At 38.2% G+C, this 16,355-nt stretch overlaps 1 protein-coding gene across 1 annotated transcript in view; it reads right to left on the bottom strand.

The window, feature by feature from the left end:
- Positions 1 to 422: 422 nt before the first annotated feature.
- Positions 423 to 16,355, bottom strand: part of ABHD5 (abhydrolase domain containing 5, lysophosphatidic acid acyltransferase) — a 30,063-nt gene continuing 14,130 nt past the window's right edge. The window contains exons 2-7 of the mRNA XM_064672169.1: positions 14,953 to 15,038; positions 14,307 to 14,679; positions 10,811 to 10,965; positions 6,508 to 6,619; positions 5,804 to 5,990; positions 423 to 3,509 (exon numbers count right to left, since the gene is read on the bottom strand). Of these exons, the coding sequence (XP_064528239.1) occupies positions 3,420 to 3,509; positions 5,804 to 5,990; positions 6,508 to 6,619; positions 10,811 to 10,965; positions 14,307 to 14,679; positions 14,953 to 15,038 (1,003 nt within the window). The 3' untranslated portion in view covers positions 423 to 3,419. The remainder of the gene's footprint in view (positions 3,510 to 5,803; positions 5,991 to 6,507; positions 6,620 to 10,810; positions 10,966 to 14,306; positions 14,680 to 14,952; positions 15,039 to 16,355) is intronic.

The following is a 16,355-nucleotide window of genomic DNA, read 5'->3' as shown; positions in this document are numbered from 1 at the left end:
TTTTAACCCCAGTGAAAAAGCTGAGTAACTGTGATCTGGAAGGGCTGGGAATGTGAGGAACCACAATGTGGACCACAGAGGGCATTGTGGACAGAGACTGGCAGATCAGTTCAGAACAAACAGTTGTAGGAACGTTCACAGAATCATGGAATATTCTGAGTTGGAGGGGACCCACAAGGATCATGAAGTCCAACTTGTAAGTGAATGGCCCCTATGGGGATCAAACTCACGACCTTGGCATTATTAGTATTGTGCTCTAACCTTAAAAAGATAACTATTAAAAAGAAATCCCAGCACTGATTTAATCCGTGTGAAACAAGATGACGACATTTCTCTTGTTTGGACCCATTTTTCCAAGCTCGACGTGTATGAATTCACATTTTCCATTTCCAATTCACAATCAGATACAAACAGGGACTTCCTTGTGATGGTTGTGAATGTTTTATTATAGAGTCTTATCAGTAAGTTCTCTGAAAATCAGTTTTTCAGAACTAAAATCTAATCTGGCAGGGTTCAATAAGTAACAAGATGAACTCAGCCATGCAAACAAAATATTACTAAGCTACTTTAAATAAATTTTATCACAACAACTTCAGGAAGAAGAGCATGTCCTGGAGGCTTAGGCTGTTAATCTTGCATTTCTATTAATATTTTGGATTCTTTTTGTTATGCTCTAGCCTCTGGTCCACAGCTGTCTTCATTTTGATGCTAGAACAGGATAGATCTTTGGATGCCTTTATGCCTGTAATTCTTGTCTTATTTTATAGTGCTGTAATAAAAATAGCACCATCAGAGTTCAGTGCTCACCACAGTACATTGAAGCAACTGGTCATTGCACTGAAATAGAACTTCTAGGGAAACTGAGATTATTCCTAGACAGTAATTGCTCACAAAAGGTGTAGCTCCCACGTATTTTCAGTATGTGGCGTTCCTTTTCTGTTCAGCACCTCCTATGACATTTATTCTGGTAATTTGATCAGGCTATGCTGCAAGCAATAGGATATTCAGGATTCCATCTTGACCTTCAGAGCAGCATTTAATACTGCCTGGAAGAATACCAAGAATCATTTTCCTTGTACATACAATCAACATTCTGAGCTTGCAGCTACTTGTTGACAAGCGCTCACCAGTTTCAGTTAAATACATGTAAACCTAAGAACATTGAGACATTTGAAAATAAGCATTACCATATTTTTAATGTATTTGGATGGTTTAGCTCAACTTGTTAATAACTCCTGATTTCCAGGACTTAATTGCACATAATTTTTTACAAAAGCAATATCTTGTCTTAACATTAATCAAATATAACATTTAAGATTTATTGTGCAAAACATAAGCAATAAGTCTTATTAGTACAATAAGCTGAAAAAGCAAGGGATATTTAAAACAATATTCACATGCGGTGTGCGAGTTTTACCCCTACTTCCAATTTTTGATGTGGAATCTAGAATTCCCATCAGTAAGTGCTATCCAAAAATAACAAGTTTGTTTCACCTTTGATTACTTGGAGGAGACTCAAAATTTATTTTGTGCATTAGGTTTTTACACACAATTAAAAGAGGTGTTTAAGTTGGTAAATACAAAATAAGACACTGATAAGGGTGATAAAAACCAACATGCTGAAGGCATCCACCTAAATGGTGGCATGACTGATAATTTATAGCTTATATTAAAAAATGGAATAGATCCTTCAGATTTTCCATTTTCAACTCAAGATTTTAGCAAATAACCCAAAATTTCATTTTACAAATCTGGCATCTGCTGATTGAAAAAGTAATTTAAATAAATACTTAATTTTAATTAAAATCTTTAGCTTGCTAGATATTAAATGCTACCAGTCAAGGCAGTCACAAAAACTGTTTGATGTTTACATAGCACCATATAGATAAATATCTCCTTCAGAAAGAGAGATTATGTTTGGCTGGGAACATAATCAGAGTATTTCCTGAATATTTTAGGTATCTTTGCCTTCCACACCATAAATATATGCAACAATTCCTTAATTTGAGAAAAAAATGCAGAGAATTCCATTCAAGCTTTAACACGGTGCTATCATTAATTCAAATTCTCTCTACACAAATGTATCAAGATCTCTTCAGCAGTCAATTTAATATTCAAAAACAGATCAATAGTTTTATGTAAACTTGTTAAAATACAAACCACCACATAATTTGGCTTTAAAGTGACAAAGTATTTTCCTTAATAAAACTTACTAGGCATGTGAAGAACTAACGTCAAACTATAATTCAAAAAGATGCAGAGACTGGACTATCTCTGATATTGAAACACTCAATTAAAATATGTAAAGAATCTCCAAAACATGTAATTATAATTCGTTACAGTAGTATTGTTCATTCCAGTAATAATCCTTCCTACAAGGAGGCTGCATGTTAAATAGAATACACTACCCTGTTCTAGTTAGAGAACATCAGTATTCTCCCTCTGCTTCTCCTTCAGTCCGAATTTACTAAAAAGTAGACTAGGTTTTCTACCAAAGGAAATGGGAAGTATGCTCACTATCCAAGTGGCAATTTCCTAGCTCTAATTGAAATCTTATCAGCTTATCTACAACTGTTAGGTTTAGACTAGTAACAAATCTTGCAGTAAAGTGTTAAAAGTAGATGGAGTAACTAACAAGCCATCTTCTGCATTTTCAATCACTGAAATCTACACATCGAAATATTTATGGAAGCATGAGTGCTGGTGACGTCATTGACTCTTACAAACTGAGTCTTCCGTAAAAGTTGCACAGATGAAAAAGGATGCCTTGAGATAAATGGAAATAAAATTCAACAGAAGATAGATTTCCTAATATCGAGCCTCAATTTCTTACAGCCTAAGAGACATACTTCAGTGACAGACACTGCTTGCTACTTTGGCCCCGTCCCTCTTACAAAATCAGCTTCATAAGCTGTTATCACTCCAATTGAATAAAAAACCCCACTCTCTTAAAACATTGTATATGGAGTTCTGGGTTCCCAAAATAAAATACATATGCATTTTCATAATCTTGCTATGAAACATCAACTAAAAAATATGAACATTCAGAAAGAAACCAAATTGCATTTTGTACATTGTATCTATGTTGATACAGTTCTCTCTGTTGGAGAGTTCAGCATTTTTAGAGTTCGGCATGTGCAAGTTTCAATTAAATTTTGAAGAAAATTCCAGTTTCAAAAGTTACATGTAATTTTGTATCTAATAGGTCAATAATCTCAAACAAACTGTACAAAGTTAGCTTCAAACCTCTTCATCCCCCCCAAAATAGGCACTCAGTGGTTTAAGTGTGCAAATAGCTTCTTAGAAGAAACAGTGTGCAAACAGAGCCTGTCCCATTAGCTCCGCATTCTTTAGTGATTTCCTAAAGTATTGCCATTAAATGCTATCTACGGTATGACTTTCTAAAGAACAGAAGACAGTCAGTCCACAGAATCACAGATATCTTTCACTTTCTGATTGAAGTCTTCAGGTTGATCAGCATACACATAATGACCCGCACCGAGGATAGCCTAGAGGACAAAGGTGAAGAAACAGGTCAGATTCACAAAAATGTAATAAACAAATTAATAAATACTGGGATAAGGTGAAAAACCTGACTTTTACACATTAACTAGGAGCTGGCATCATACAGCCTAAACAAAAAAACTCAACATAAGGAAGACGAAAATCTTCTTTTCCCTGTGAAGGAACTTTGCTACACAGGAAAAGAGGGTACAAATACTGCTTATTCAATTGCACACCTTGTTAAAAAAACCCCACCATTCAAGTGGGCACAAGTCACTGCAAAGCAAACTTAGAAGAACATGCTTTGCAATATCAAACTTCTGCTGCATCTGCTCTCCCTTCGCGTTCCACTCAAATAGTTCTGCCAGGTTGCTCATTAATCCTGCAAGTGTTTGTGTTAGAGAGAGCATCAAGCCATTTGGATTTTCATATTATAAAAGTGATACAGAAGAGACTAAAGAAGGTACTGGGATAAATGATTAAGAACTCAGAAGCTTAAACTGCTGGGGATTTTCTAGACTCGTGGAAACAGATTTCAACCCTCCAAATTAATGACTACTATGTCAAACAGAGACAAGTAAAATCCAAATGATGCAATATTTGGGGGGAAACCCCCACATTTGTGAACTAGATTATTTCACAGCAACTATGTAACAAAAGTAAGGATTTAAGAAAGCATTATTTCTATAATTTGTTATTCTCTGTAAAACTGCTACGAAGCCATCCCCATAGTGTACAGCAAAGATACTTGACCTATTTTCTTTCCATTTTACAACTGATCCAAGACTAATATGTATTTAAATCTATTTTTCCCTTCCCTCCTTAAAACACTCTCTCTTAAGTCTCTAACTGAATGCCATAAATGTATAGCTACGTTATTGTGTTAAAAAAACCCAGAAACTCAAATTAAAAATTAATTAGAATTAAATACATGTAATAAACCCCCAGAACTTCTGTGCATTTTACCAAGCATGGCACTGCCAGTCCATGTCTTGGTCTCACTAGAGCCCTTTCCACCCTATGGTTTTTTGAGTGTCCCTGCAATTTTTACCACTCCAATTTACCTTTTAGAATCTGTATTTGGCTTGACAAAATTTTAATCTGGAATACAATAAAGTTGTCCACAGTCCTTTCTAAAAGCCATTGGCCAGAATGGAAAAAATCTGTCTGAACAGTACATGCTTATCCCAGCAATATATTGTATACTTTTTAAAAATGACTTTTTGTTTCAACTCCCTTTCTGGTTAAGCAGTTAAGTGACACTTTCAATCTGAATGTTAACATTTATGAAATTTATCTGTGCTCTTTAATACACATAAACAGTTCAATAACAATGTCTTATTCTCTGAGTTTTAGCTCTGATGTCAACTGTATCAAGTTATAAAATTTTATTTGAATGAGTTGTTATAGCATACTATCAACATTGCATATTGTCACTTCTGTCCAGATAGTTCTAGACATCAGTAAGATGACAGCTGGTGTGTTCACACATTTCATCACCTCACAGCATTGTAACATACATGCATATTCAATTATCACAGCTGACTGATGTGAAAATGTGTGAAGAGTACTTTTAAATTAATTTGGTTTTATAGAAATAAAAAAAATGCAGAGTGCACATTCCCATCAAGTTGCAGGTACACACATTTTAATATTTTTCTAAACAAAAATACATTAGCTAGGAAGAAAACACTAAGTATTCTTTTAATGTCTTAGAGAAAGATGCTTACAAGAACCTAAGCACCAGGTACAAACCACTCTTATTAAAGAAATAAAAGCATTATATAGACAGATGAAAAGAGTTTATGAGAGCCTTCCTACTATGTTACACGTATATGCAGATATTACGACCGCTGTGGTTTAAAACACAGACAAAACCTGTGACTACAAAACCTACTTGTACTAGCACACTGTAGAACAAAATAAAGAATGACCTTGCTCAAAGATCTAGTTTGGCTTATAGTGCTACAGTAAGTTTTGTTCTTACTTTGGGAACTCAACACTTTTGTCTAGGTTTTCTCTGATCTACAATGTGTTTTCTCTCTCCCTGTTACAGAAAACAGAAGTTATTACCCCAGGCTCTAAATCAAAGGGACAGCATTTCCACAGTTGATACAAAAAACAGGACGGTTTGAGTTGGAAGGGACCCTAAAGACCATCTCATTCCAACCCCAATACCATGGGCAGGGACACATCCCACTAGTCCAGGATGTTGAGAGCCCCATCCAACCTGGCCACATAGATATGACTTAAGCAAGTCCACACAATAAACAAACGAGTGCTTTAGAAGTCAACTTACTATTGTCTTCACATATGAGTTTGGTCTCAGAGACTGGATAGTACTGCCAGAATTACCATCGATACACGAACGTGCTCCATAGACCACAGTGATAGGAATGTCTTGATCCATTTGTGAAATCCGTTGCAGCATCGGCCTTTTTGCCCATCCGTAAGGAATAGTCATGTTCTTGAAAGCTGTTTCACCACTTCAAGCCATTCAAAAGGGCAAAAACAATTCAATTTCCATTGCATCTGCTTTTTATCTAATTTGGGGTATCTGTGCCTTTTGGTAGCACAGAGTACACAAGGCTGGGATTTTTCACAATTAAGAAATATAAATTTTCAAGGTTTACATGTAATTTTTTTTTACAGGACTGAGTGATAAAACTTAAAAGAATGAAATGCCTTATTTTAAAATTTTTTAAAGAAATTCTTTACAGATTAAACTACTGTAACATTTTTTTAATTAAATTAGTGCCCAAACTCTCACAGAATTAACACAAGTTAACAGGAAATACAGAAATAGGATAGTTTTTACTAGTTTCTTTATCAGTTTCTGGAATTCGGAAAAAGTGCAATGCTATGTTTTTGTTCAATAAAATAAATGCTACAACTGAAAATAAAATAGCATGCACACTGCTGCCATGGCCATTGGAGGGAGTAGCAGGCACTCAGTAAATGAATGACAGACTTCAAAACATACACTGGGAAACTCATACTCACCTGGGTGACTGTACATTGCAGTGATAGATGTATTCAGCCACAGTGTTATCATCAAACATCGATGAATATTTTCGCTTGAAATCTGGTCTTAAACGCTGAACAAGGCTTAACCCTGTTAAAACAGAAAACACTATTAGAGAAGAAATGAGTATAGAAGACTTTATCAGATTGCTCAATACTTTTCATTACAACCCTCAAAACATGTCCTCTTGAAACTCGTGGCTAAGCTCAATGACTTCTAAACCAGTATTTCATTTTAGCACTTGCGTGTCTCAGGAAAACACGATGGTATTACACCAAACAGGAATGAAATATAAGTACTCTTAAGGATTTTATGCTGCACCCCCTGCTGAATACATACAGGGCGTGTTTGAGAAAGGTCACCGCAGCAACAGAAGAAACCTACAAAGGGGACCAGCAAAAGGGCTAAGCAGAGTATCTTTTTGTCACCAGTTTAGTCTCACATGATGCCAATACCTTCTCCTTGCTCTGGCAGCACCGAGTGGGCCAAATGCATCACACCTTTCAGAACCAGGAGGCACTGTTGAAAAATCTGGGCTGTTTTTCTTTAAGTCTGTCCCCTCCTATTACAGAACAGTCTGCTTCTGAAGCTAGTTCATTTAACTAGTGTTTAGTTGAAAAAACAGAAGTCTATGGTGAAAAACAGGTGTAGAAATCTTGACATAAGGCACAAGTACTGGTCTAAATTAAGAGATTTAATGTTGAAAACTATTGTCCTCATGCTCTCTTAACAGCCAAAGTAGAGAAGTGGGTCGTTTCAGGGGCCAGTTCAGGCCTTCTAAATTTAAGCTTCTTTTCTGAAACACTTCTTTAAGGAGGAAGTGTCTTCTAGTTGGCCAGATGGATCTTCGGTACAAGAGCCTCAGCACAAGGCTAATTTTAGTCTAAGAATACTATTCATCCCTAATATCTGATCTAAACCTACCTCTTTCAGTTTTAACCCATTACCCCTTGTCCTATCACTACATGCCCTTGTAAAAAGTCCCTCTCCAGCTCTCTTTTAGGCCCTCTGCAGGTACTGGAACACTCCTACGAGGTCTCTCCAAAGCCTTCTCTTCTCCAGGCTGAACAATTCCAGCTCTCTCAGCCTGTTGTCACCGCAGAGGTGCTCCAGTTCATGTCCGTCCTCTAGACTCACTCCAGCAGGTCCACGTCCTTCATATGCTGAGGGCCCCAGAGCTGGATGCAGTGCTCCAGGTGGGGTCTCACATGAGCAGAGCAGAGAGGGAGAATCACCTCCCTTGACCTGCTGGCCACACTGCTTTTGATGCAGCCCAGGATGCATCTGGCTTTCGGGGCTGTGAGCACACATTGCTGGGTCATTTTGAGCTTCTTATCAACTAGCACCCCTCAGGCCTTTCTCCTCAGGGCTGCTCTCAATCCATTCTCTGTCCAGCCTGTACTGGTCCTCGGCATTGCCACGACCCAGGTGCAGGCCCTTGTGCAGTCCTTGTTGTACTTCATGAGGTTCACATGGGCCCACCTCTCAAGCCTGTCCAGGTCTCTCTGGATTGCATCCCTTCCCTATGGTGCATTGACTGACTGCACAGCTTGGTGTCATCGGCAAACTTCTGAGGGGGCACACAATCTGCCTGCCCACGGTGCTGACAAAGACTCTGAACAGTGCTGATCCCAATACTGATCCCTAAGGAACACCACTCATCACTGGTCTCCACCTGGACATTGAGCCGCTGTCCACAACTATGTGTGACCATCCATGGTTACGTTTCCCCTTTTCCAGATGGCAGGAACTTCATATTGTTGTTAATCTGTGCAATTATGATGATGTCACTCTTTCCCTCCCAACTCCGGCCAAAGGCCTCGTACTACTCATGTAGACCTTGTCACAGTGATCTATGCTTATGTAATCTTGAGATTAGGTATTGCAACACGCCCTTATGCACGCTTTAAACAGACTTAGAAAACTAATACAGTGCAAGAGAAAATAATTCCCTTATGAAACAGTGATTTAGCTCTCAAAACAATGAAGATTTTGTAAAATCCTGCAGTTCTCTCTGCTTTATTTTCCCTGCAGAGAGTTCAATTGCTGGATTATTCTTCTCTGCGTTTGGCTTTTTGAACAGAAATGATACAGTTGGCTTGGAATAAGAGTACCTGGAAGAAAGAGACTAATTCTGTGTCTTCCCCTGCTATCAGCATGGAGGTCATGGCATTAATGTTAGCAAATTTTAGAATTCACTTTCCATTTTGATAAGAAGTGTTTTGTCTGTGGGTCCAATTGCAAAACAGTTCTTCTCTGGGAACTTACAGAGGAGAACGAAACAAGGATTTAAGGCACCTTGGAACAAATTTTGGAATGAAATCACACTGATTCATGCTTGTAATGTTTATTGAAGACACTCGTCTGGCTGCTTTTCCGCAGTGTCTATGAAAATGCTGTAAGAAATACTAACATGGAAGACAGCAAGTTCCACAAAAAGGGTGAGGTCACCGTGACATTTCCGTTGTCCTGAGAAATTTTTATGTGTCCAGCTCTAGGAATGGAATTCACAAATCCAACCTAAGCACCAAACCCCCTATACTGTGAGCCTCCTGGGTGACCATTCCAGTTAAATGAAGGAAAATATGCAAATCCTCTATCTGGAAACCACTCAAATTAAAAAATACCTCTGGATTCTCTTTCTCTCCCAGTTTTAATTATTCGCCTGCGGGTCTGATTGGTCGACGTGATACCATTACGATATCCCAACAAACCTGGCTCACATTTAAGTGCTTAACTCATACCATTGAACAAGAGCAATTGGCTTTATAGTGAGGTTCAAACAACTATGCTTGCCCAGCAGCTTAACCGCATTTACATGTAGAAGGAAAGCTGTATTTGGTTCAGTGCTTTCACGAGGTTGGATCTGATGCCTACCTTGCAGGACAGTGTTTAAACTTACTCTTCTCTAAGAACTATGTCTCACCTGTCAAGAACTGTGCATTAAGTTGATGACAGAAAACATCTTTAACACGTGCAGTGCAAAACAGATGAAAAATTTTTGAAAGCACTGCCCTTTACAGCAATGTGTAAGCGAGGCTAGGTTTGGGGACACCTTGCCAAGACAGTGTCTGTCTCTACAGCATGGTTTTGAGTGCACTTATTGCTTAGGGAGACAAATTTCAGCTTGGAACTCTTCCACATGGATTGATTTATGCAAGCACTTGTTATTGGATAAAAGGCATTAAATCAGTGCTTATCACTCAATATGCTTCAGGTTGTTTTGTTAACCAGATTAGCATTTTACTTTAAAAAAAATCTGTTTGTACAAAATATGTTGCTTGTCTGACAAGCTAATTTTGTCACATTCCTGACAAGAAAAAAACAGATCAGCATATTAAAATATATATTCTATAGAAAGAGATTTAGGAAACAGATGTGGTTTAAATGTAAGCAAAGCCTAGGAATCTCACTAGTTTATCTTCAGACTGAATACTAAAAAATTATGAAGAGGTGAGTTAATTATAACTCAGAAGGGACCAGAAGGATATCTTTTTCCAAGTCTCTCCAGCAGATACTTCAGTAGTACACAGAGCAGCAGACAGATAAACTCTTTTTCCTCTAGAGGGAATACATATCATGACTTTAAGAATTTATTATGCCCTTCTCCCCACTCCTCAGATAGACTAATACCACAGTATTTTCAGTCATTCCTACCTAGTCCTAGTATTAGAGTATACAGAGTTTACCTAACATCTCATCAGTGCTGTTGAAGAAATAGAAATATGAAGTACAGACTGCCACTGTAATGCAGGACATCAGTGAGGCCCGCAAGATTTGCTAGAGTCATAAGAAAATGAGTAATAGAAAGAACCCAGTCTCAATTTAACTTCTCTAAACTCAGAACAAAAGACAAATGAGTTTGTAAGAGACTGCCTTCCAATGTTAACAGAATTTGGAAATCTTGTTTGCCCATCAAACTGCAGTGAGAAGGGAAACCAAACGGACTGTGACCAGAGGCAATCAGAAAAAACCCTTTCACATTCATGCCTCTCTGTCAGGGTTCCCCAACAGATGTCCACATAATCTGGCTCACTGTAACTGGAGCCTACAGTCACTTACTGTAGCTTGTCGTAAACCACCGTATTAGTATTTCTAATAGCAAGAGCTTGCCCTCTTGTCCCAAAGAGTTCAAACCTTCTTCAACCACTCCCACCTTTCTCCAACTCTTTCCTCTGTGGGTGATACAGACCTGCTAGAAAGCTTATCATAATGCGCTATCTGCCCCACGTTTATGTTTAACCAAAACAGAAATGGTACTTAAGAGTATCTAAAACTCACCAAAGGGTCCTGCTATTCTTAGCCCAGCTAATGGATTAAATGGACTCAATATAGCTCCTAGTGCTTTGATCCAGATTGGAATTGGTCGTTCGTGTTCAGCATTGTCAGGCCTCTCTGGAAAACCCCATGGCTCCACTAAGATAAGATGCTTGACCCTGTTGGCAAAAAAAGGTGAAGAGGGTTAGAGTACAGTAGCTTTTCTTCAACCGAGTATGACGAAAACATGCTATCTGTCTTACAGATACATACATACAACGTGCTTTAGTCACTTCAATCATAGTGGCTTATTACCCAGTTTCTGATTTATCAATGGTTTTGATTTCAATTACTAATTAGAGAGTGAATCGCACCTAATCATGTGTACAAACACCAGAAACTTGGAAGCACGTGTCACAAAGAGAGAGTCAGTATTCAATAGATACTCACTGTCACACAAATTTGAGAAAAAGGATAGTCTTATTTCTATTTTTAAAAATAGCCTAATCCATGTGCTCAGTCGCTATTATTTGCAGGAGCAGTTTAACTTGAGAGAAAAGAGGATAACTGCACCTATTTAATTTAAGTGAAGTTGCTAGAAGTCTAAGATCTCTGTTCTAAGAAGAGACACAATTTAACTGAAAAATCATTTTATCAAAGTAAAATTTTAACTGAGAGAGGTAGGGCAAAACTAGCAGATGTTTTCTAAATTCATTGACTTTAGGTTATGAAAGAAACGTCAGAGACAATTTGTAAAATTATTACTCAAAGGAATATCAGTGCACAGAGCACAGTAGGAGTCTCCAGCACATGCAACTATCGGTCACTTCATGCTGTGGGTCCCCCTCAAGCAAAAACTCTCTTTCATCCTGGTAGATTAGAATCATCCATTTCTGTTTAATCCTGTAACACTTACTCTAACTGTCCTAAGCACTGATGATTTCTGAAAAAAAGTGACTCAACTATACTTTTGCACATTTAAGGTGGTTTTCCATGGAAGCTTCATCATTATTGCTCTCTACAACTACCTGTCAGGAGGTTGTAGCAAGGTGGGGGTTAGTCTCTCGTCTCACATATCAAGTGACAGGACATGAGGGAATGGCCTCAAGTTGTGTGACGGGAGTTTTGATTGGATTTTAGGAAAAATTTCACCAAAAAGGCTGCCAAGGATTGGAACAGGGTGGTTCAACCTGGTCTAGTGGGAGGTAGGGGGGTTGAACTAGGTGATAACGTCCCTTTCAACCCAAATCATTCTATGATACCATGCCCAAGGAAGTGGTTGAGTCCCTGTCTCTGGACGTATTTACGAGACGTGTAGATGTTGATCTTAGGGACACAGTTTAGTGGACTTGGCAGTGTTGGACTAGATGATCTTAAAGGTCTTTTCTAACCTAATGAGTCTATGGTTCTATGATCTTTACTTTCTTCTTCATGACTTCCTTCTCTCTTTCAAAACCATGAGATTAGATATTAACAAGGAAAAGTTCCTAGTACCTAAAACAATGTCAGAAGTGATTCCAAAGGCTATTTTTGGACTATAAGCAGTTGGGAAACCAGAAACCTGTGCTTGGAATGAAGGGTTGGAAAGGATTAACCTCACAAAGATGTTTCTTGGCTGTTGGCTCAGCTATTAGTGTATTTGCACCCTGCAGCAAACAACAGCATTAAGAGAGGACAGGGTATAATCTAACTGTACAAATGAAGCAGGAGAGATTAGAGGCAAAGGAGTGCAAGCAACGAGGAGCTGTTCAGGACAGCCACACATTCTGTGCACAAACTATGGCATTACATACAGAACAGCAAACACATGAATAAAAATAGATTAAGCTTTTTTCATGTTTCCTTTCTTAACAATTTCCTTCCTCTTTGGCATTTCTCCTTTTGGTAATCAGGCCTAAAACATAACCCAGGATAATGGGAAGTTGACCACGAGAATCAGTCTAAAAGTAACAGTCCAGAAGTTGCAGTATTTGAAAATCATGGCCCACCTGCACTTGGGAATATTCTAAATGGGACTCTTTCTGGATTAGTAACTTCAGATTTTCCACGAACAACTCTGGTACAGTGTAGCAAATTAACAGACATCTATGCTTGGAGAAACAGATCTACTTTCCTAACAATATGTATCCAGAATCCCTTAAGCCTCTAATGTATTGTTAGATAATCTGGCTGAAACATGTCCTATATTTATCCCTTGATTCAATGCTGTCTTAAGATCAAATTTGCCAATTTGATGGTGCCAGTTTAATTCAGAGAAACATTAGTAATGTGAGAGCACAAAGTGGAAACCCCCCAAATTAATTAACCCCAACTTAAACACAGTGAGGCAAGAAAACAGAGCACCACTTTTGGTGTAAGTCAGCAGAGGGGAGAAACAACATTCCATCCCACAGTGCCATTTATAGATTCTTTGAAAAAAGAGGTAAGGAACTTGTAAGTGATCTCTATGAAAAACCAACTACACCTATCTAAAAGTTGTTTTATGCCCAAAAGGATAATAGGTTTACATCCTTAAAGCAGAAGATTGCATTTCTTCATTGCAATTCTGGATTTAGACATCTACTTTCACATGTCATTTCCAGCCACTTGTGCTAACTGTTTTCCACTTAGAAAAAGAGGAAGTGTTTTAGGAATAAATGATGTATGAAATTATATCAAAAATATCCAAATAAGAAACAAAGAAATTATAAAACTTGACATGAATGTAAAAGAATAAGGTATGTTTTGTATAATATAGAATTTGCCATATGATGTGGAAAGCTAAGCTTATATTCATAATTTTTCATAGGGGCCCACTATGTGTATCCCAACAAAAGCATTGTCCTCTTTTAATACGGAATTACCTCAGTGGGATCCTAGCTCACCAGGGGATATATAACCAGACAATATAAAGGAGACAAATTACTACTTTAAAGGGGAAAAAATGTATTAACTGTTGGCCATGACGTGGTGCAGAAAATGCTGATGAAATACAATTAGAGAACTGCTGTGGCTGGGTTGTTTTGCAAAGGAGAAATATGAATGGCATACAGACAATTTAAATCAAACAGTCACTAAAATAATTTTTATATTATCATGCTGGCACCAGGCTGACTGTTAGTGCATAGGCATAAATTACCTGGGGGAATAACATGCAGAAGTTTCAATGTTATCCGTAATAGTGGGAAGTTTGGCAGAAACAAGCCTATTTTCCCTTTACAAAACAATGTTTAATCAGATGTCACAAACCATTCACCAGTAAATACATTCATTGCCATTTTTAACAGGGCAAAGGGGTACTGAACAAAAGCAAACAGACAAGTACACAGAAAATCGTGCTTCCCAGATCTACCTATTTCTATTCACCTGGAAACAAACTGCACAATTAGTACTTTTTATTTTTAATGCTTAGAAATCAGTATCAAGTTTCTTTAGATCAGCATAAAGATAATCTATAAAGAGCCTGATAAAGTAAAATCTATGTTAAAATCATTAGTCAAATACAGAAAAGGAATTCCTTCATTCCTTTATTTTCACATACCTTGATGGGTATTTTAACGAGTAAGCAGCAGCCAGGAATCCACCTAGGTTGTGTCCAAGTAAAATCATTTTTTCTAATCCCACCTCCTTTCTCCATTCTTCTATGGATTCCACAAACTGATTTTCTGCTTCCCGAGCATCAGTGTCAAAGTGTGGTCTACTGCTACGCCCAAATCCCAAGAGGTCGAAAGCATGAACGGTCCTGTTCTCACAGAGATCTTCAAAGTTGAGAGCCCACAGTCCAACACCTCCTCCAAACCCATGCAGGAGAACAAGTGGAGTTTTATTTGACAGGTCTGGAGAGAATGTCAGTGTCCATATTTTATTTCCCTTAGATATATACACGTACCGTTTATTGTAAATGCTTGCAATACCTGAAGAAAAAAGTGGGGAAAAATGATGTTGCTAGACATGCCTGGTAAAATATGAAGTACACTCTATGGAAACCACTGTTTTAAATAGGATCTCCCTTTCAAAGGAGAGAGCCTCTAATCAAATATCTTCATAAGGGAACAACAAAAATGTAATTTTAAACCTGTTTATTTCATCACAGTGTAAAAGCCACATTGAAAAACTTCTTTGATTATATGTAAATTTATAGAAAAGCTAGTTGTATCTATGAAACTTATTAAAAACCAAAGACTTACATTTTAGCATTTTGTCCTCAGCCTCTTTAAGGTGTAGCAGTGATGTGGGACACCAGGCAGGAAGCCAGCTGAATAACCATCCTAACCTACAACAGCAACACAGAATAAAAGTGTCTTGAGCAACATGGTAATTCTTGGCACCATTTGATGCTTTGAAGACATTTCTTTTGCTGCTCCTCATAAGAGAACCCATATAAACCACATGCTATGAAGAACAGGAGTGTGCAGTGGGAGGGAATTCTCTTTCTCCTGACTTTTATAAAGTGGCATCACGATTAGAGGCATTCTTCAAAGACTGTGCAGTTTTTCCACTGTGTCCTCTTATCAGAGTATGCTGATCTGGAGACATCAGCCCTCACGCCAACCTGACGAGCCTGTCAGGATACATAACATAATCACTGGAGTTTCCAGCCTCCTCTTAAGTTCCTTTGGAAGGCTGCCTGCACACCCATTACCTTACGTGAACCTATTACTTCCAAAAAAAGCAACGAACTGTGCGCTCGCCAGCCTAACCTGAACTGATTAATATACTAAATTTAAAAAGTTAAAAAGAAGCAGGTCTATCCTAGCAAAGCAAAAATCTAGGACCTTAATTACAAACTTCGAAACAAAGTCCCAGAGGAAAACAAACCTCCAATTCCTGCAACAGAAGCTGCTTTTCCAGCTGTGAGTTACTATCTTGGTAGTGCTAGCTTGACCATGAGAGCAGGGGGAATGACTCAGCTAGCAGCACTGCCTCACCTACAGTGCTGCAAAGGACACAGCAATTTGGTACAGCTTTTACTGGGTGCTAATTTATCCCTTGTTTTTACCACGGAATATTCTTTTTCCATGTCACACCTGGTTTTGAAGTGGCTCACACTATCAGTGCAAAGGCTGCTAATGCAGGACCCCAGACTATTCCTCACAGAGATGATGACAGGTCACCAAACTCACAGTCAACTTTCTCTAGCACTCTTCCTACACTGAACTGCTTTCCAATAAGTTACAGAATTTTCAGGACTGAACACTGCGAGTACTAGTTATACAACAACTAATGTTAAAAGACTATTAGGTTACTAATGTCCAGTTTTTCAGAGTGCACAACGCATCAATAATAAATTAAAGATCTGCTCCCACTACTTCTTTATCCAGAGGATCTTCCCACATTTTAAGGGGCAGACATACTCCAGCTGCATAGATACTAATTTATGATACCACATGCAAGGTTTTCTGGGGATGCACAGTGCAACTGCGAGAAGCACTGTTCAGATTCATACAAATGTATTAGGGGACATAAAAAACCCCCAACCTAAATGATACCTGACCAAAAAGGATGAATCATCCAATCACCTATGCCCACTGCTATTCAGTATTCTTTACTCCTCTACTCTAAGGTCTGGCTGTCCTGTAAACAACCTTCC

The sequence above is a fragment of the Pseudopipra pipra genome, chromosome 1 (assembly GCF_036250125.1).
Source record: "Pseudopipra pipra isolate bDixPip1 chromosome 1, bDixPip1.hap1, whole genome shotgun sequence".
Taxonomy (NCBI): Eukaryota; Metazoa; Chordata; class Aves; order Passeriformes; family Pipridae; genus Pseudopipra; species Pseudopipra pipra.
Note: the sequence above shows the minus strand (reverse complement) of the source record. Positions and strands in the feature narration are given on the sequence as shown.